Source organism: Aegilops tauschii, chromosome 5 (assembly GCF_002575655.3).
Source record: "Aegilops tauschii subsp. strangulata cultivar AL8/78 chromosome 5, Aet v6.0, whole genome shotgun sequence".
NCBI classification, from domain to species: Eukaryota; Viridiplantae; Streptophyta; class Magnoliopsida; order Poales; family Poaceae; genus Aegilops; species Aegilops tauschii.
The window spans coordinates 526,358,407-526,380,820 of NC_053039.3; the positions used below are offsets into that span (position 1 = coordinate 526,358,407).

General features: G+C 47.4%; 1 protein-coding gene across 1 annotated transcript; it reads right to left on the reverse strand.

The window, feature by feature from the left end:
• Positions 1–16,643: 16,643 nt before the first annotated feature.
• LOC109770542 (chlorophyll a-b binding protein, chloroplastic-like) lies at positions 16,644–17,724 on the reverse strand. The gene has a single exon (XM_020329252.4). The coding sequence runs from the start codon at positions 17,549–17,551 to the stop codon at positions 16,751–16,753; it is 801 nt and encodes a 266-aa protein (XP_020184841.1). The 5' UTR covers positions 17,552–17,724; the 3' UTR covers positions 16,644–16,750.
• Positions 17,725–22,414: the final 4,690 nt, after the last annotated feature.

Genomic DNA, 22,414 nt, shown 5'->3' on the forward strand with positions numbered 1-22,414 from the left:
ACAGGAGCTGCTCGCAAAGGGTCCTGGGGGCGTTGGCAGCAATCTGCGCACCTTTCGCCCTCCGTCCTTCGCGATCAGCTTCGATGGCCTGATTGGCGGCGTCAGAATGACCAGGGAAGAAGTCTGCCAAAACAGAAAGCAAAGAGCCAAAGTTAGAGACGAGAGGCCGGCTCGATCAGTAGCCGGCAGCTCAAAGAAGGAAAAAGAGGGAAGCTCACCATCAACTATGTCTTCAACCTCGCCAAAGCCGGTAGTCAGCATCGCCTCCTTATCAGTCCAGGCGGAGCGTTCAGTCGCGAACTCAGCAAGGAGGCTGGTCTCCTTGTCCTCCGCCTCCTTCTGGGCCTTCTTGAGAAGCTCCGCCTGTTCCGCCAGTTGCGTGACCAGCAGGTCACGCTCTTCGACCAGCTTGTTACATTCTGCTTCTTTGGCACGCAGCGCGGTGTTGGCTTCACCTAGCTGCTGCTGAAGGGTGGCGTTGGCCTCTGCGAGAGCAGAAAAAGCAAAAGGCGTCAGTAACGAGCAGAGAAGAAGCACAGTTGCCAGGGAGATCCGGCCCGACTGCTCAGCAGTCGGCCCGAATCTCGGGGACTACAGTCCGCGGGTGCGCCAGCGCGCCCCCGCGGAGAAAGAAGTCGTCAATATCAACCCAAAGAAGATCAATCGCCAGGAAGATCCGGCCCGACTGCTCAGCAGTCGGCCCGAATCTCGGGGACTACAGCCCGCGTGTGCGCCAGCGCGCCCCCGTAGAGAAATAAAAAGACTTACTCCGACTCTCCGACAAGTCGATGGCACGTTGATCTAGCTCCTGGACTTTGGAGTTGAAGGCGGCCGCACGGAGGTTATGATAATCCTGCAGCAAAGACATTAGCGCTCGGAGCTTGCCAATTAAAGTTCCGAGCCGCCTACTCAGCAGCCGGCCCGAAACTCGGGGACTACACCTAGTGGGTGCGCTGGCGCGCCCCCACGAAGCAATACAAGAATTAAAAACAAAGAAGCAAGAAGCATACCCTAATGGCCTCTCGCGATTCCAGGAACGTCTTGTTGCAGTGCTTGAGAGTGTCGGCTTCGGCGCGGAGTTTGGCTTGAACGTCCAGGATCTCCTTGTTCAGAGGGCCCGTCCCGCCTCCCCGCACCCACCTAGTGGGCGCGGCGCTGGTCGCTTCGGTGTCCGAGATCGAGGAGCTTGCGGCGCCGGTCTCCAACGGGCGTGGCGCCGAGGCCGCCTTGGCGAGCCGGCGGCGTAAGGGTGTGCGGACCCCGGGAGTCGGGCCCGTCACCATCTCGTTTCCGGCTGGTGGCGCCGGCGGGTCGGCCGGCTGCTTGTCTCGCGCCTCCTTAGAAGGTGGTGGCGGGGGCACGATTACGTCCGGCATGGCGATGTCGCCGCTGTCCCTCTCCATGATAGGGTGCTCGCTGCCGGCTTCCCCAGTCTGCGCCACGAACTCCGGTGGTGGCGGCGCGGAGTTCAGGGGGGTGACAAACATCACCGACTGATGGTGTGCAGCTTCCTCGGCCTGCTTCTTCGCCGCCGCGGCGGCCTCGGCCTCCGCCAGCTTCTTCAAAGTGGCGGCCTCTGCCCTGTCTGCCTCCGCCTTCTCCAGGCGGGCGGCTTCCTGCTCCTCGCGCGCGTTCTGCTCCGTCGCCTCCCAGAGGTCAGCGGCCGAATCGATCCGCCGAGTGGTGGTGGAAGTCTCCGCCGACCCCATGATGGAGGCAGCGGCTGACTTCTCAAGAGAGAGCGGGGCCCTAGATCAAGGGAAACAACGCGAAGAAATTCAGACAAGATCAGCAAGGAAGGAGAAAGTACGAGATGAAGGCAGTACTTACGCGGAAACCAGCTGCGGCTCCTTCACCGCCTTGCGAAAGCGGATGGCCTTCGCGGCCGCTTCATCCCGCTTAGTCGCTGCGGCCGAGCCCCTGGGTTTCTTCGGCCGGCTGCCGAACAGGCTCGGCGCGACCCTGCGCTTGTGTGCACCACCTCGGGCTGCCGGCGCGGCAGACGAGCTCGCGCCCTGCTGGTCGGACCCCGGCTGGCGGTGCAGGACGACTTCCCCCGCGTCGTCATCTGGCCAGTCCTCGAGGCTGGCTCCGAGCACTGAGCCGCCTGCTGCGCCGCCCCCTCCCTCGGCGTCGTCCTCTAAGGCCGCCGCTCCCAAGTCGGGGTCATCCACATCACTCTCTGCCCGGTCGGGGAGAAATTGACGCTCTGGCCCCGCGGCGCCGGCTGCCAGCTGGAGGAGGGAGCTCTGCTCGAAGAGCCGGTTGGTCAGGTTAGACAAACGGAACTCGGCAAAAAGAAAGAGAAAGAAAAGGAAAGGAAATTTACCATAGGCGGGGGGTCGGCGCGAGAATACGGCTCCTTGCCGAACCGCCACTCTTCCGTGAGCTTGCAGTTCACAAGGTAGTTCACCATATGAGCTACCTCTGCGTGAGGCATCTCCTTGGTGCATAGCCGGCTTGGGTCCCGATGCCCGCTCATCTGACAGATCATGTGAGGGCGGCCCTGAAGCGGGAGCACCCGGCGCGCCACGAAGGCGGATAGCAAGTCCGGCCCGGTCAGGCCCTCCGATTGTACCAACACCCGGAGCCGCGCGATGGCGGCGGCTCCAGAAGGCGATAGTGTCTCGGCCCGGTACGACCAGTTGGGCCGCCTCCCGGCCGGCGGGCCGGCAGCATAAGCCGGCAGGTTAACCCAGTCACCCTCCGCGAAGATGCTCTTCACGTAGAAGTACGACTGCTGCCACATCTTCACCGACTGGATCAGCGTGATGGGAGGAAATGGATTGTTGCCTCCCGGCCTCCGCACCGCGATGAAGGCTCCGCATTGAGCCGGCACGCCCGCGACGACGGTGCCGAGCTTGGTGTAGAAAAACTCCCCCCAAAGCTCGATAGTGGGGAGGACGCCGAGGAAGCCTTCGCACAGAGTGACAAAGGCGGACAGCAGCACCACCGCGTTCGAGGTGAGGTGGTGCGGCTGGAGATTGTAGAATTCGAGGAAGGCCCGGAAGAAGCCACTTGCCGGCAGGCCGAGGCCGCGCACGCAGTGCGAGCGGAAGACGACCCGCTCGCCCTCCTCCGGTGCCGGAGAGATCTCCCCCTCCGGCGCGAGGTGAACCCTCACGTAGTCCTTGCTGGGCAGCCGCCGCGTCTGGCGGAGGAAGTCGATGTGGTCTTCGTGGACTGTGGAGCCGTCCCAGGCTCCGGAGCCCGCCATGGGGGCGAGAGGTTGACGGACGGACTCGACGGAGACGAACCGCGGTAGGGCTTCGGCGGGGCCCGGGGCGCTGCGGCGAGAGGAAGAAGAAGAAGGGAGACTGGGGTGGAGGGGCGCGCGTGCTTCGCCGCTCCCTCTCCTCTCCCTACTTATAGCCTACGGGCTACGAAGCCAAGGGGGTGGGCGTGGGATCGTGGGATTAACTGTGCCCACGACCCCACGTTTCCACCTTTACCGCGCGGGTTACTGCGCGCAGTAACTCCGCGGGGAAACCCAACCGCCCGCCTCGGCCGCAGCGGATCCGCTCGCAAGCCGAGGCCCGGTGGTGGAGGGTCGGGCCTGCGGTCGCGTCCCGTCACGCGCGTGGCCTGGCAGGCCGACCCAGCTGGCTGGCACCATGTGGCACGCCCACGACGGGCGGCGGGCCGAGAAGCTTAGCAAGCACGCCACCTGGTTCCCACCGATGCATTCGAAATTCCAGAAGGATCCGACTAGACATACCCGACTCTTGCCGACCGGCTCCCCAGAAGTAGGATGGAGCTTCCTTCGGAGCACCCGGAGGAGGAAACTGTTGAGGCTCCTCGGCTCCTCAACTGTGGCCCCTCACCAGCTTCGAGGACTACTGTCGGAGTAATGGGCCACGGGTAGCCTAACCTGAGCCCCCGAACCTTTCAAGACATCAGGGCCGGCTGCACCCCTCACGACGTCAAGATAGATCTCCGCCTTCTGATGGCCGGTTGGCCGAACGGCCGACTGTCAGAAGGTGGCTGAGTTCCAGAAGACGGCATCACAACAGGCCGACTCCTAGCGGGCGACCTCCAGAGAGGCCGGCCCCTAGCAGTCGGCACGTGGCGCCCTCAAAGTCTGCGCCCTCATCAAGGAGACAAGACAGGGTGTGACTACAGCGTAGCCCATCCCCCCGAATCCAGGGCCGGGCGTGGCCACAGTACCCCGTACAGGCGGAGATCTCCGCACGGCGCGGCACTGTTGCATCTGCCCCCTAAACGTCACTCCTAACAGACGGAGCCCTGTTCCCACGACGACCTGTCGGTATGGCTTGCAGACGGCGGGCCCTACCAGGCAGTGAGAGCCCTGAAGACGGAGGAAGCCAGGGCAGCCGGACCTGAGGGAAGCCGGCTTCCAGCAAGCGGCTTATCCCTCCCTCGGGCCCCATGCGCCATCAACCAGATGAGACGCGGTGTGGCTACAGTAATCGCCCGCCAGGCGGCGGGACTATAGCCACACTCCCCCGACCAAGCCTGCGTCATTAGCATCACGACTACAGTGATCAGCAGCCGGCAAGACCCGCGAGCGGCCTGTCGGCTCCGAACCAGACCAGACGGCGGGGCCCACCGGGCGGCGGGCCCCAGCAGCCGGCGGAGAAGCCGGCGACCAGAGAGACTGACAGCCGGGTCCTACACCCAGCTGGATTACAATTGTACCCCTAGGGGGTAGGCCTATATAAACCCCCCAGGGCACCCATGCAAAGGGTTCGAACCTGTTAGAACTAGACTCACACCTAGAGGAGGAGAGAGCGTGCCTGCCTTCTTTCACCTCTAGCAAACAGCTCAAGGAGCACCATTGTTCCACTAGTGCCTTAGTGATCATGCGGAGACCCCGCAGAGCAGGACTAGGGGTGTTATCTCCACGGAGAGCCCCGAACCTGGGTAAAGTTCGCCGGCGTACGTGTCTACGCCTCATCCCGCTTCCAGGCACCGGCGACGTTCTACTAGCTCCCACCATGATAAGCCATCCTTTGGCATATGTCGCACCCAACCCCCGACAATAATATCATCCAACAAGCATTAAGGGTAGCATATGGTCAAACACAAGATCAAACAAGTATCTCACAAGTAGCTCACACAAACACACAATAAAGTTTCAAACCAAACCAAATTAGTGCAAAGAGAGATAAAAACCAATACTCTCTCTCTCGAAGCCTATGATCTATACATTTTTCTCCCCCTTTGGCAACAAGTTGCCAAAAAGTTTGAAAATGCATAGTGCTAAACGACTCTCAGGCTTGATCTTCGGGAGGTGGTGTTGAGAGAACTCCAAGGACGAAGGCTTTTGATGAAGTAGCTGGAGCTGGTGGAGTAGTTGCTGGAGGTGGAACTGGAGCTGTAGCTGCTGGTGCTGATGTTGTGGCTCTAGTGTCTGTCACTAGCACTGCAGCAGATCGCTGTCCTCTGGGCACTCTGGCAAAAGCATCTGTGGTAGACTTGCCCTTCTTCTCCTCTGCTTCCTCCTGAAGTTGCTCAACTGCAGTTTGGATTTCTGTCACCTTGACATCAAGGTCATAGAATTTCTGCTCAATGATCCTCTCCAGACTCTCCTGGTTCTTGGTCAGGGTGGCCAAGCCCTTCTCAATCCTCAGGGTGGATTGGATCAGATATCCAAGCTGGTCTTGCTTGCTCTTCAAGAATACCTGAGATGCCTCCTCAGCTGTTGGCATCTTTGCAGCCTTCTCTGCCTTAGCCATCTCTCTCTTTTCATGTGCTTGAGCTGAAGATGGTTCATTCTCATTCATCACAACAGTGTTATCTTCAAATTCAGGATAGATGGGCAGGTGCTCCTTATCCAAGATGTACTTGCCTTTGCCCATCTTTGAGTTGATTAGCTCCTGAATGTGTGGGGAATGCCCATAAATTTTCTTCTGATCAGCTGCAGTCCTCTTGATTGTTTCAACAATCAGGCTCATGACTTTGAACTTATGTGGGACATCAAATATGTGCAGCAAGTTTATAGCATGTCCTATGATCATCTTGTGATCACCTGACTTGGGTAGCAGTGTGTGCCTTAAGATCCAGTTGATTGTTGGCAGACCAGACAACAGGTAGTGAACTGATCCAAACTTATGTGTATCCAAAGCAGCATCTGGGATCTCCTTGTACATGTTATTCATACTGTTGTGGTCTTTCTTCTCTGCATAAATGTCCAAGTCATCCTCATGTTCCCCAGGAGCATTTATAAGCTTGGCCCATTCATCAACTGTAGATTGGTACCTAGTACCCTCAGACATCCATATAATCCTTCCATCTGGATAGAAGTCGGCAGTGGAGTAAAACTGCATGATGAGCTCATCATTCCACTTGGTGAGCTTCTGGGCAACAAAAGTATCCACTCCACATGCCTTAAAGCTATCAAGCACTCCAGGGAAGTGATCCTCATTTTCCTTGATGAATTCCCAGTCAACCCATCTCATATCACACACAATGTGCTTCTTGTCAAGCAAAACTGTCTCATAGAAGTCTTGTTGTTCCTTAGTGTAAAACCTGTAGTCCACAACAGTCCTTCTCCTGATAGCATATGGATCAGACGCCTCCATAGTCTCAATCCTGCATCCTTCCTGATCTTCATGTTCTCTGCAACTGGGTGTGCATCAGTCTGGTCAGGGATCTTGGGCTTCAGCTTCCTCAACACAACAGAACCATCTTCTTCTTCTTCAGCAGCTTGAGGCACTGGGGCCTTGTTGTTTTCTTCAGCAGGGATATTCCTAGTGCTTCTCTTTGGTTTTGGCTTTGGAGCTGGAGCAGCAGCTTTGGGAGCAGCTTTGGGCTTACATGGAGCAGCCCCTGATTTGATAGCATCTCCCATAAGCTTCTGAGCTTTAGGTGCTGGTGCAGCATGCTCTTCCTCTTCCTCTTCTTCTGAAGGTTCTTGCATCATGGAGGGCTTTCCAATGACTCTGGCCAGTGTTTTCTTAACCCTCTCCTTCCTCTTCTTCCCTTTTTCAGCTTCTTCAACAGCTGATTTTGAAGCTTCAGCAATTGATGTTCTGAATTTTGACATGGGATGTCTTCTTGCTGGCATCTTTGTTTTCATACCAGGCTTTGTTGCAGCTGTGCCATACTCTTTCTTTAGCACCTTCTTCTTTGAAGTGGCTTCATCTTCAACTGCCACATAATCTTCATCTTCAGAGTCAGAATTCCTCTTCTTCCTTGTCCTCGTGGCAGCCTTTGGCAGATTGCTGGGAGTGCTCCTGCTGCCTTCATCATAGCTGCTAGAGGGATCTGAACCCTCACTCATCTGCACCTGTTGCTCAGACCTGTTCTGACTATCACTCTGGTCAGACATCTCTGCAAATACTCTGACAGCAGACCCTGTGAATAGGTTATAGATGAGGTAGAGTAGATGAGCATCACAAAGTACAGGAGTTTTGCAAAAAGGATGACTTAAAAACTTAGTTTTAGTTCTTCACAGAAAGCATTTCGGATCTACCGATTTGTAAACTCGGTATACCGAAGCAGCTTTTGGAACCTAAACTAGTGAACTCGGTCAGACCGAGTCACAGTTCGGTGGTACCAAGACTGCTAGGGTTTCACAAAGAGTCGAACTCGGTCACACCGATTTGCAATTTTCGGTCGGACCGAAAACGCGTGTGCTCTGGCCTAAGCCAAAATCAGTGAGACCGATTTCTACAACTCGGTCGGTCCAAGATGAATTTAGCGGAGACCTAACCATAAATTTTTTATATCAAAACTAATCTACGGGATGTTTTCGCTGGACAGGATGATTTCAATCGTGGCAAGAATCATGGCAAAGCAACGTGCTAAGAATCGGAGTTAAGGATTAGCACAAAGATCAAGTTCGTACCCTAGTTCGGCGACGAACTTGCTACGGCGGCAACGGCGGTGAAGATTTTCGTTGACGGCGGCGGAGACCAGCGGCAGGAGGTCGCTGGCGACGAGAGGACGATCCGGAGACCCGAAGAGGCAGAGCAGGTTATGCGCGGGCGAGAAGGTTCGGAAAAATTTCCAAAATTTGGCCCGTCGGTATATATAACCTGACCCTGTCGGTGTGACCGAGTGGAACGACTCGGTGGCACCGAGATGCAAAACTGCAGGCAGTTACTGCAACTCGGTGTGACCGAAAGGTTCTAATCGGTTGCACTGAGATTCAAAACCCTAGATCAACTTAGTGACTCGGTATGACCGAAAAGGATGAATCGGTCAGACCGAGATGCACAAAGAGGTTTTGGAGGTTTAAGTCTATGGCGAATCGGGAACTCCGAGTGTTCCTCACACAGAGTGGTTCGATTCTGACTTGATCAAACTTTGTGATGTAGCATGAATAGAGTTTGAGATGAGAAAAGCATAGATAGCTAGAGGGAGTTCTTAGGCATTCTTGTCCATCCATTTGGCAAAACAGAAAGAGCCAAACAATCAAAACTACAAATGGATGTCCTCGAATGAGTAAAGTATGCAACCAACATGCTCACACAATAAAATGGCAAATGAAATATGTGACAAAGCATGCACAAACACTTTAGCATCTATCAAGCAATTTGGCGATGACTAGGTCATCAATATATGAGTATATTGACATAGGAGTCAAATGAGAACATTTGATCATAGGTCATACTCATCATTTAAGCACAAGTGGGGTTACCACTTTTACATAAAGCATTGATGTGTTCACACCATTTGAGTTGCTTTAACTCAATTGATTAGAGTAAAGCTCCCCCTAGATGTGATATCCCCCCTTAGAGGGATAAACTAACCTTGGGTTTTTTCGATGATGACTTCATGTAGGTGTTGAAGATGTAGATGCTCAATGTTGATGTAGATCATTTGGAGCAATCCTTTGGAGTGAGTTGCACTTTCAATACCTACACGGGTTAGTCCCACAAGGAACAAACAAGGATATCCATAGACATAGAGTGATGCATACACAAGATGATGTCCATGAAAGCATTGGATTACCTTGTCCCTTGTCTTACCAACAAGAGGGTTTGTGACTCCTTGAACTAGTGCAAGATATGGAAGTTGTTTGCACTTGTTCTCGCCAAAATGATAAGAGTGAAGTATGTTGGCGGAGTCACCCTCAAGAACTCTCTAGTTCTTCTTCTTCTGGATCCACATCATGTTGATGGGAATCCTCAGAGTTGTAGTTGTACTTGCTGAAGTAGAACTTGATGTAGTCTTGGGAACCCACTTGACCAAGGCCTTAGGTGCTTCTTCAAATGCATCAATTTCCTCTTGAAGCTTGTCCTTGCCTTGTTGCTTGTGGTCTTGTGGTGGAAGCTCATCTTGAGCTTGTGTCCCTTTAAAAGAAGTAGGATCATACTTCTGTTGTTAAGGAACAAACTTCGTCTTGGGGTATTGATCTTCTTCCCACTCAACTCCATTGGCATTGAACTTTCGTTCAAAACCAACACCTTGATTCTTCCGGTGTCTTCCTTGCTTGCGTACAATTTCCTCAAATTGCTTACTTCCGGCAAGACTCTTGTAAACACCTTTCTCTATAATTCCCTTCAATAAGCTATTTTCTTGCTCAAGTGTAACTTGGCTAAGAGAATCATTAGTGGAATCAAGAGAACTACTAGAAGTAACAACATTGGATTTAGCATAATTGTTGTTACTACTAGATGAAACATCTTTCTTGTTCTTGTTGCTAGATTTAACGTGTGGCATGTAAGACAAGAGTAAACACTTGGCAATGTAAGAAGAACTTTTCTTACAAAGATCATCATTGATTGCCTTTAAAAACTCATGCTCTTGCTCAAGGTTGAGCTTTTCAAAGCGTAGCTTATCATGAGTCTTTAAAAGTTCTCGATGATTTTCCAAGGTAGTTTCATGAGCTAACTTAAGAGTGTTTAGTTCTTTAGTTAGACGCTCAATCTCCTTCTTATCATCATCCTTCGTTTTATCTTGATTAGCATGATTAATTGATGTTTCATCATAGTTTTCATCACTAGAGTTGTCAACAAGTAAATCATCATCACGTAGCAAATCATCTTCATCACTATTGAAATCAACATACTCGGGATGTGTTACCTTTGGACCTTTGGCCATGAAGCATCTTCCAATTACTTCATTTGGTGAGTCAAATATGTCGTAGGAGTTGGTTGACACAAGTGCTAGACCGGCAACACCTTCATCTTGAGTATATTCGGAGTCGGAGTGATTGTCGGAGTCGGAGCCGGATACCCGTTCACCAACATGAGCTTGATGTCTTCTTTTTGTGTAGCTCCTTGATGACTTGTCCTTCCTTTCCGAGTCCTTGCTTCTCCGAGAGGGTCTTCGTTCATAACGATCATCTCTACTCCTCCTTTCTCTTGGTGGTGATTCTTCTCTTCTTTTGTAGGGAGCCGTACACTCATTGGAGTAGTGTCCGGGTCTTCCACAATTGTAGCAATTTCGCTCACGACTAGAAGATCTTTTGTCATTGTGGGACCTTGACTTGGAACTTCTTTCTTTGCTTCTACTCTTGTAGAACTTGTTGAAGTTCTTTACCATTAGGCTCAATTCTTCATTGAAGATTTGTTTCTCACTTGATGATGTGGGAGCATCACACGAGGCTTTGTAAGCACCACTAGACTTGTTGTGAAGCTCTTCCTTATCCTTGAGTGACATCTCATGAGCAACAATTCTTCCAATGACTTCCGTTGGCTTGAGATCTTTGTAATTGGGCATCATTTGGATCAATGTGCACACGGTATCATATTTTCCATCCAAGGCTCTTAGGATCTTCTTGATGATGAATTGTCGGTCATCTCTTCACTTCCCAAGCCGGCAATCTCATTTGTGATGAGAGCAAGCCTAGAGTACATTTCGGCGACACCTTCACCATCCTTCATTTTGAACTTGTCAAGTTGACTTTGAAGCACATCCAATTTGGATTCCTTGACGGAATCGGTACCTTCATGCATATCAATCAAAGTATCCCAAATTTCCTTTGCATTCTCAAGATGGCTGATTTTGTTGAATTCTTCAGGGCACAATCCATTGAAGAGAATATCACAAGCTTGAGCATTGTATTGTAGCATCTTCAACTCTTCCGCGGTAGCTTCACTGTTTGGTTCTCTCCCATCAAAGAATTCACCTTGCAAGCCAATACACACAATAGCCCAAACAGCGGGGTTATGTCCAGGAATATGCATTTTCATCTTATGCTTCCAACTAGCAAAACTTGTACCATCAAAGTAAGGACCTCTACGGTGGTAATTTCCCTCGCTAGACGCCATACTCTCCTAGATTGTGAAACCAAGGCTATGACCACCAAAAGCTATGGAAATCAAAGCAAATGGAGACCAAAGCTCTAATACCACTTGTAGGATCGAAAGTATGTCTAGAGGGGGGTGATTAGACTACTTGACCAAATAAAAATCTAGCCTCTTCTCAATTTTAGTCTTGGTAGATTTTAACAACTTAGCACAAGTCAAGCAATCAACCTACACATGCAATTCTAAGAGTATAGCAGCGGAATGTAAAACAATTGCATATGAAGGTAAAGGGAGGAGTTTGAGGGAGCAAACGCAATGTTGACACGGAGATTTTTTATCCATGGTTCCGATAGGTGGTGCTATCATACATCCACGTTGATGGAGACTTCAACCCACGAAGGATAACGGTTGCGCGAGTCCACGGAGGGCTCCACCCACGAAGGGTCCACGAAGAAGCAACCTTGTCTATCCCACCATGGTCGTCGCCCATGAAGGACTTGCCTCACTAGGGTAGATCTTCACGAAGTAGGCGATCTCCTTGCCCTTACAAACTCCTTGGTTCAACTCCACAATCTTGTCGGAGGCTCCCAAGTGACACCTAGCCAATCTTGGAGACACCACTCTCCAAGAAGTAACAAATGGTGTGTTGATGATGAACTCCTTGCTCTTGTGCTTAAAATGATAGTCTCCCCAACACTCAACTCTCTCTCATAGGATTGGATTTGGTAGAAAGAAGATTTGAGTGGAAAGCAACTTGGGGAAGGCTAGAGATCAAGATTTATGTGGTTGGAATGGAATATCTTGACCTCAACACAAGTGTAGGTGGTTCTCTCTCAGAAAATATGTATTGAAAGTGTAGGCATGTTCTGATGGCTCTCTCCACGAATGAAGAGTGGGTGGAGGGGTATATATAGCATCCACACAAAATCTAACCATTACACACAAATCACCAAACTCGGTGGGACCGATTCAGAGAACTCGGTCAGACCGATTTAGTTCAAAACGTGAACGTTAGGATTCTCGGTGGGACCGACATGTCAACTCGGTGGGACCGATATCATTAGAGTTAGGGCCTAACGTAATCTCGGTGAGACCGATTACACAAACTTGGTGGGACCGATTTTGGTAATAGTCAAACAGAGAGTTGGTCAGGCAAACTCGGTGGGGCCGATTCGATCATCTCGGTTGGACCGAAATGTTACGAAAAGGAAACAAAGTGTTTGCATTGCAATCTCGGTGGGACCGATCGCTCATCTCGGTTTGACCGAAACGTTACGAAGGGAAACAGAGAGATTACAATCCCATCTCGGTGAGACCGAGATCCCTATCGGTGAGACCGAAAAGACTAGGGTTTCTGGCAGTGGCTATGTCAACTGAAATCGGTGGGGCCGGATAGAAAGAATCGGTGGGGCCGAGTTGGATATTTGGTGGGGGACATATGTGGATATGAGAAAGTAGTGGAGGGTTTTGGAGCATATCACTAAGCATTTTGAGCAAGCACCTCATTAAGCAACACCTCATCCCTTCTTAATAGTATTGGCTTTTCCTATAGACTCAATGTGATCTTGGATCACTAAAATAGAAAATGTAGAGTCTTGTGCTTTGAGCTTGAGCCAATCTTTTGTCCTTAGCGTTTTGAAGGGTCCACTTTCTAATCCATGCCATGCCAATCATTGAGCTTTCCTGAAATATCTATCTTGAAATAGCATTAGCTCAATGAGCTATATGTTGTTAGGAATTACCAAAACTACCCAGGGATAGTTGCACTTTCACTAAGTTAACTAAAAAAATTAGTCCCACCTCGCTCCGTGAAGAGAGTTTGTACCACCTTAAATATGTTACTTCTCAAACTTTCACAAGCACATGGTCTTCATTGAACTCTATGTGTAGAATTTGTGGCCGCAATATGAGTCTTCACCAGTTCCTAAACTGGTGAGGACTCATATTGACAAATCAGATTGTACACAAAAAGATCATTGATGATAAATGTATTTTTGATGTCTATTTTTACATGCTGACACATAGCAGTAGCGTGCTCTTTGTGAAAGACGCTACTGCTAGGTCGTTTAGCAGCAGCGCCTTCTGCTATAGCGCGCTACTGCTAAGCCATTCCATCTCCCCCCACTCTCCGATCTATCCGATCCACTCACACTCACACTCACTCGATCTCCCCCTCAACCCCCCACGCCGGTCCTCCCCCGTCGCCCCTCCTCCGATCTGCGCCGCCGCCACCTCCTCCTCCTCGCTGGACTCGGTACCGGCCTCCTCCTCCGTCCTCCCTCTAGTCGCCGCTGGCCGGCCCCTCCTCGCTCCGCCTTCCTCCTCCGTCCTCCCTCCGCTCGTCGCCGGCTGGCCCCTCCTCGCTCCGTCTTCCTCCTCCGTCCTACTCTCTTCTCCCTCCTCGAGTTGCCCCTCCTCCCTCCTCCCTCCTCCATCCACCCCTCCTCCCTGCTACATTTTGATTTAGTAGGATAGTTGATTTAGTAGGCTAGTTGATTTAGAACATTTTGATTTAGTTGATTTAGTATGCTAGTTGATTTAGAACATTTTGATTTAGTTGATTTAGTAGGCTAGTTGATTTAGTTGATTTAGTAGGCTAGTTGATTTAGTTGATTTAGAACATTTTGATTTAGTTGATTTAGTATGCTAGTGGATTCAGTAGGCTAGTTGATTTAGTTGATTTAGTATGCACCATTTTATTGTTACTTTTTCTGTACATGAATAGGTAGATGCTTTTGTTTTTTTTTGTAGTAAGTTATTTTTTGGCAAAATATAGGTGCCAATTTAGTTAAATTTGCCACTTGTGTTTTTAATCAATTATCTTAGGCAATAGGGGCCAAATGAGATGAAATGTCTTGGTAGATGGTACCCTTATTTGGTAGATATTTGTGAAAAGTTTTTTCGGCAATAGGTGCCACCGAAATGCTTTGTCCGTCAAATTGCTTCTCGCGGAAGAACCAAAAATATCACATGCTACTGTTTTTCTTTCCTGTGAAGTGAATCGTTAATCCTTTGCTCATATTGCTTTAGGAAAATGGCGCCACCACCACCACCACTATGTCGACTGTGCAAGTCAAGGTGCGCCAGCAGCCTTGCAACTGGCAAGCTGTTCGGCATCTACTTCCAGCCGAGTTTCCGTCATGCGGCGGTAAGAAATTAGATGAAATGTAACAACTATTTTATTTTTAGTGTTGGCATTACTGCATTGTGTCATTTTTCTTTTTTTACACAGATCATCCCATGCAATGTGAGGTTGAAATTCAACAAGCTGGCAGGAGACACTGTGACATTTGAGGCTCCTGGGGGTCGTACACTATGGAGGTCGAGAAAGGACGCAATATGTCGCAGATTGGAGGAGATGGATGGGCCCGTTTCCTTGCCCACATGCGTCTTACTGGTGGTGAGTTGACCAGCTTCTCCTTCCGAGCAGAAAGACCCAAGCTGGCTGTCATTTATCTCAACCTGGTGTAAGATGACGAAGATGATGAAGATGACGAAGATGATGAAGATAATGAGGACCCACTCGATGAAGATGATGAGAACCCACTTCATGAAGCCATCGTAGCTCAAAGATTGAGGCTGAGCGAGGAGGAGGTGTGCAACCTATGGGACATAATTCCGCCACGTGATGACTTTGTCGGGGTGCCATTCGTGACCCGCCTGACAAGTACCATGGTCGATCGGCATGAAATGGTATGTTATACGTACTGCCAGTATTAATTTGATGATATATATATGCTTTATTGTTATACTTATAAATGCAAATTATTCGATGATATGCTTAGTGAATCCAATGATATGCTTAGTGTAGAGTCCAATGATATGCTTTGTGAAATCTAGTCGATGATATGCTTTAGTGTAGAGTCTGATCACGTGCTCTTATTAGTGTAGAATCCAAGGAACTATTAATACTGTAGATAATCCATATATACTTATTAGTAGAATTCATGATTAGTTAGTACAAATGCATAGTACTGTGTCTTTTGATAGTGTAGAAATCTAGACTTAATAGAAATATATTTGCAAGAGTATGTGTGAGGCTATTTATTAATTGATATGTTTTTCTTATTCAGAAATTGCCAAAGAACCTATCTGTGAGTTGTGGTATCGAGCCTGGTGAAGAAGGCTCAGCTGGACTACGCCTTACCGCAAGGGGCTCCGTCACCACCTGTACTTACCGCATGGACACAGACGGTCGCACACACTTAAACTCGGTTGGGTGGAAGAGATTCCTCGTTGGCAAGAATCTTCGTGTTAGACAGGCCATCCTAGTTACTATCAGGAACACCCACCGCCCAGGCTTGAGGATGATGATCGTCGTCGATATCATCTAGAACTACATATGATGATCGTCGTCGATATCATGTAGAACTACATATGATGATCGTCGTCGATATCATCTAGAACTACATATGATGATCGTCATCGATATCACCTTGTACTGCTTGAGGATGCATGTTTGAGTATATATGAAATTGTTATCTAGTACTCCTTCCGTTCCAAATTACTCGTCGTGGTTTTAGTTCAAATTTGAACTAAATTTGAACTAAAACCACGACGAGTGATTTGGAACCGAGGGAGTACTACCTAGTACCTATAATGCTTTATGAAATTGATATCTAGTAGTACCTAGTATTTGGGAATTGCAGTTTATTGAAGCTGAAATGGGGTAGGAAGCCGGGGGAAATGATGAAAGATATATCAGTAGCGCGGGGCCAGGAAATCGCTACAGCTAATTAATAGTAGCGTGTTCCGGAAACGTTTTGCTGATATAGTCCATAGTAGTAGCGTGGGTACAGACCGCGCTACTACTAACAGTTAGCTGTAGCGCGGCTGCCCGCGCTGCTGATAGCCTCAAAACCCGCGCTACTACTAGGGTTTTCCCTAGTAGTGGACGTTTTTATTGCCACTCTATTAATTTAACAAATGTATGCTTTATTGTGTAAAGATGCTTGTAATTGTATAATTGAGATTATATTGAAAAAGTAGGTTTTGTTAAAACTATTTTTCATCGGTTGATATTTGTTCAATAACTTAATGTTTTGGATTATAATATTGACACTTAATTTGCCGGCTTATTTTCATTAATATTTTTAGCCACATTTTATCTCTTATAATGACATTAATCTAAAATGTTAACTTAATATTGAAAATGATAATTAACCTTACTTTTATCTAATCTTTCAAACCTCAGATGTAATAGTGTTTTTTCTTTGTAAGTTATATGTTTAAGTATAAACAAACAGAAAATTCTAGATTATATAGGGTGTCTACCCCCCGCAAAAAAAATATAGGGTGTCTAGGAGCAGTGTTTCCTATTTTTGTTATGCGTCAATTCGTCAAGTAAATAATTTACATAAAACACTTTGTAGTATATGTTCAACCGTCTATGGAAGACACGTGTAAATAAATGTGAGCCCGGCATATTTTTTCAGATGATCAGATCAAATGGCCATATCAAATACGGGCCATGACATGGAAGGCAGGCAAATCTTATAATGTTTTTGCATAGAATCCTCGTAATTTACATCATGGTAGTACATATCAGACCGCACGACGACACACCTCACCGCAAGCAAGGCAGATTACTTCCCGGGAACAAAGTTGGTGGCGAATGCCCAAGCATTGTTGTTGACGGGGTCGGCGAGGTGATCAGCGAGGTTCTCAAGTGGACCCTTGCCGGTGACAATGGCTTGCACAAAGAAACCAAACATGGAGAACATGGCGAGACGACCGTTCTTGATCTCCTTGACCTTGAGCTCTGCGAATGCCTCGGGGTCGTCGGCAAGGCCGAGCGGGTCGAAACTTCCGCCCGGGTAGAGCGGGTCTACGATCTCACCGAGTGGCCCGCCGGCAATACGGTAACCCTCGACGGCGCCCATAAGCACGACCTGACATGCCCAGATGGCAAGGATGCTTTGCGCGTGCACGAGGCTTGGGTTGCCGAGGTAGTCGAGGCCACCCTCGCTGAAGATCTGGGATCCGGCCTTGAACCAAACAGCCTCACCAAATTTAACGCCATCGCGGGCGAGCAGCTCGGGGAAGACACAACCGAGCGCGCCAAGCATGGCCCAGCGGCAGTGGATCACCTCCAGTTCACGGTTCTTGGCAAAGGTCTTAGGGTCGGCTGATAACCCAGCAGTGTCCCAGCCGTAGTCACCAGGGAACTCGCCGGTGAGGTAGCTCGGGGGCTCGCCAGAAAGCGGGCCGAGGTAAAGCACGCGGTCAGAGCCGTACCACGGGCTGCCGGAGGCGACCTGCTTGGCCTTTGCCGCTGTCTTGCGCATGGTGACGCGAGCCTCCCCGAAAAGAAACGACGATGGCAGGTTCTTCACTGCCTTGCCGGCAAAGGCTGGGGAAGAGAGTGACATGGTGGTTGCAGACATTCTGATCGATGGAGGTTCTGTGTGTTCTCCAAGAATGAGGAGTGGGTGTGGAGATGGCTTAAGAGGATCGGGGCAAGGGGCTTCTTAAGGCAGTGGACGGGCAGAGGAGATTGAACTGGTGTAAGCTGACAGGAGAGAGGTGTATAGCAAGAAATCTGTATCTTGGATGTCATTGGTGCAGATTGAGAGCCACAAGGAGATTAGATATACTTCTGGATCTTGTGGATATGGCTAGTTGGGAATCTCTTTAGATAACTGTGATTGGATGACACGCCAATATATGCACGTGAGCATGCCATGTATTTCCCTCCAAAAGGACAATATTGGATATCCATTCTTGCAACCAAGGAATATCACCGCAATTGTTGAGCAAATTTCTATTTGACTGACTGTACATTTTATTGACATCGTTATCTGAAATAGAAACGGAGACATGCTCATGCATGTTCGTCCATTCTAGCAACATCGATCCAGAGCATACGACAAATACAAGCTAGCAGCCGGAAGAAACATAACATGATCGTCGGATATGACCATACCTATTGCACCATCACCCAAATCCACGAAAAAAGGCTGCATCAACATTGATTTTTGCAATGTCCCTGTTGGGCCTAAGCCAAACCTCTCATTGTATATTTGAACATTTCATGGAAATTTTGTAAATTCTTAAATCTCTTCTTGTAATTTATTTTATTTGTTTATGCAAAATAATTCATTTTCACGAACTAAGCATAGTTTACATGGTTAGTTTCTTTGTTTTGGAACCAAACCCACTTGGGTTTAAGTCCTAAACTTGGCATGACCACTCAAATATTTTCTAAATTTATTTCAAGTTTTCCGGCCCGATTCCTTGTATGATGTGTTCATATGGGTGAGTGTGTGTGGTGTGGTGAGCATCTGCGTTTACATTGTGTTTCTCAAAAATAAACATGTTTTCGAAATCTAATATAAGCATTTTCACGTGAATGACGTAACTCATGCGTTTTGAGGGGAGATACAATAGTTATACTCAACACTTTCCTCGTTGATCTTACACACATTTGTAATTATTAAGCTTAAAACATGTTTGTTTATTAAGAGTGTGCTTTATGTTTTCGTAGTTTCTATAATTGCACCTTCATGAGGGTTCTTAAATCTATCATGGGAAAATTGGCATTCTTGCAAATATTAATTTCAGAATCTAGGTAGATTCTTTTGTTGAAGTATATGAACGTTTCACATGAATGATATCGAGCATGTTTTTGATCTATTATGGCAATTATCATGTATCATATGAAATTTTTAGTTAATAATGGTGTGCTTGTAGAACTAGTAGATGAACATAATGACAAATTGTGGTTTGTTGTCTGTAAGAACAGACAGGGCAAACACCCTAGGACAAGGATTATCAATGAATACTCTATTTTGGAGTGATGGAGACATCAGTGTCCCTAGTAGGAAAACCCTTGTAGTGGATACTATCAATAAGACTCATACTACCATACTTGTTTTTAAGTGACCAAGAAAGAGAGCTTTTCTAATTCTTTTCTTAAGTCATTAGTTGGCCATAAGAATTTCTCCTGGAACCATCTTCTAAGGGTTTTGAAGCTGGTATCCGTATGGGAATTGATGAAGACATCGTTAATGTTGTTTCTTGGGACGTTAGGGATTTCTCTGTCTCTTGTATGGTTAAATACAAGTTGATCGAGGTCACGTTTAGGGTGATTACTGTCTATGGCTCCCCTTACGAGGAAGAAAAAGATGATTTCCCTTATGTCATTGCTTGTTCTTAGATAACAGTATACCTACCTTAGTTGGAGGGGATTTTTAATTTGGTTAGATACCAGCTTGATGAGTATTCTTATCATTCATCTCAAATGGAGTGATAGTTTTAATTCTTGGATTACTATTTGGAGTCTATGAAAATCAAATTGTCTAGTACGATATTTACCTTGGATAATAATCAAGTGGATCCCTTTAAGTTTATTTTCTACCATAGACGGACTTATTTTTGCAACACAGAATTAGATAAAAACATCCCTTGGTTTCTTGCCAGGCTTTACCAAGGACTAGTAGTGATCACACTGCCATTCTGTGGGATTCAGTCTTGAACAAACCTGCTAAGTCTAGTAGTTATAAGCTAGAAAAGCGGTGGTTGCTTAGATTTCAAAGATCTAGTCACTAAGATCTGGAGGGAACCTACTAAGGGCGGACTATTATTGATATTTTGCAGTATAAGATTAGGAGGCTTAGAAGAGTTACTGAAGGTTGGGGATTTAACATAGAAGCCGATCTTAGGAAGCTTAAGAAATATCTCATTGAGGAACATGTTTTTTGGATATCAAATCTAAGAACTTTGAGCTCTCTACTGATGAGCAAGCCTACTTTGAGGTGGTTTGTTGTTAAGCACACCTATGCGATTTCATCCTAATTTTTTTTGATAAAAAATATACAATTTTTACTGATGCTTTGCTGCACTTTTGAGGGTAAATCATGTGGTTTAAACATGTTAATGATGTGGAGAGTTGGCAATAGTGAAAGTATGAACACTGGGCCCAAAAATTGCTTTTGGAGGCTGAGCTCCATGGAGGCCTTCATTTGCAATTTTCAAACTTCATTTTTTACATTCCAAATAATTCTAAAAAAATATAGATATACATGGAGGCATAATGTATAATGTGTAAATTTTCAAGACGAAATATGTTGAAATAACGGTTGTGAAAAAATAAATATTGGGCTTTTCAGCACATGATGCTATTCATCTTCAAAGTCCATGAATTTGTTTTTTTGTACAGGTCGCATTTCAAGGTATTTCATCCTGAATTTTCACACACAAATACATTTCAACCTTGTATACTTGCATATATATTTTTAGAGTTTTTTTAACCAAAAAGTTTGAAATTTGAAATTTTCAAAAAAATTGGGCTTTTCAGCACATGATGCTATTCATCTTCAAAGTCCATGAATTTGTTTTTTTTTTGTACAGGTCACATTTCAAGGTATTTCATCCTGAATTTTCACACACATATGCATTTCAACCTTGTATACTTGCATATATATATTTAGATTTTTTAAACCAAAAGTTTGAATTTTGAAATTTTCAAAAAAAATTGGGCTCCATGGGGCCCGGTCACGAAAGCGCCCCACTCCACTAGGCCATGTTTCCAAGCATTGAAAGACCGCTTTACACACTTTTGTTACTTGCTACTTTACTATTTTTATTACAAAACCCTATTTCTATCATCCATAATACGCATCTATCGTCATCTCTTCCCCGAACTAGTGCACCTATACAACTGACAACTTTATTGGGTGTGTTAGGGACATAAGAGATCGCTTGTATTTGATTGCAAGGTTGTTTGAGACCACCTTCATCCTATACCTCCTGCGGATTGATAAAATAATAGGTCATCCACTTCAGAGAAATTTGAGGTTGGCGTCCAAAACTCTACGCTTGAGGGCCAACAAAATATACAAGAATAAAGTTGTATAGTAGACATCAAGCCGCAGATGAAGCGAAAGACGGCAGTGGCAGGCGACTAGAGGCCAAGAGTAACCATGGTGTGGATGAGGACGGAGGCCAATCCTGTTGCAGGGCCGGTTATGGTGAGCAAGATTTGTCTGCCGAGCGCGAGATATGGCCATGAATGCCAGCCAAAAAGGACATGGGGCGTTCACGCCAACGACCGAGGATCTGAATTTGATCCTCCATGGACGCCATGTGCTCTCCACCGCAAAGGAGGCGGTGCCCTTTGAGGTGGTCAGCGGCGCCAACAAGGAGACATCAGGCAAGGAGACATCAGGTGATAGAGGGTTGGAAGGGGACGCTCATGTCAAGCCTTGTGTTTGGAATTTAGACCTGTAAATTTTTGTGAAATGCTACATAAATATAGCGTGCGCGTGTTGCTCAGTTTTTGGAAAGTTATCAGCTGAAATGTTGAACTATAAATGTTGAACTATATACTAGACGTGGTGCGCTCACCAATCTTCTTTGGGAAATTGGAATGCCAAGGGGACTGAGACCGAGCTCAGCCCAGCCTTTTGACCGCTCTATGCTATTGACCAATGACCAATGGGTAGTACGCAGCAGGTACGTGTAGACGTGGTGTGCTCGCCCCTGCGTTTCCTGGATTCCCGTACTTGCATGACGGCACGATGCAACAAGCTACGAGTAGTATCCATCAAGAGAAAGAGATGTACGTACCAGTACCACCTTTCGAGAATTCCAAAGTTTCTCGTACGTGAGATGATATATATCTCGCCGCTGCAAGTCTGAGCTAGGCGCACACAGTTGTGCTAGCTAGCATGCATGAGTCTTCATTCAAAAAAAGAAAAAAGAGTTGTGCTGTGTTGCATGAAACGAGAAAGGGAAGGCATGGCTACATTGGCTGGCTGCATGAACGCTTCCGCCGTGCCAGGCTACCTCACATGCATTGCAGCTGCAGAGTAGCGCTTGCGTGGTACGACAGTATACAGTATACTCCAGTCGAGCGATGGCACGACCAGTCACACATTTTGTTGTTTTGCCAAAGCACACGCAGTCATGTATCTATGTTCGAAAGAAACAAAGCATTAAGCGAAAGCTTGGGTTAATCTAGGATGCTTGGAGCTAGCTAGTTGGCATATATATATGGCACGCCGAGCCTTTCGTCTGCGGTTATCTTTTGCTATGCATGGATTAGCCTTGGCCAACCTCAAGATGATGAGCTATCAAGCGCGCGCGCTCTCTCTCTCTCCTGCAGCTGCTCCTCTCGGGGCAAAATTTCGTGTTTTGACCCTTTTATGGTATAAATTCGAGATCCGACCCCGTTTGATTTTTTTTTCGAGATTTCATCCTTTTTCCTGCCGCCACGAGGCACGGCGGTAAGTTTCTATAGCCTACCG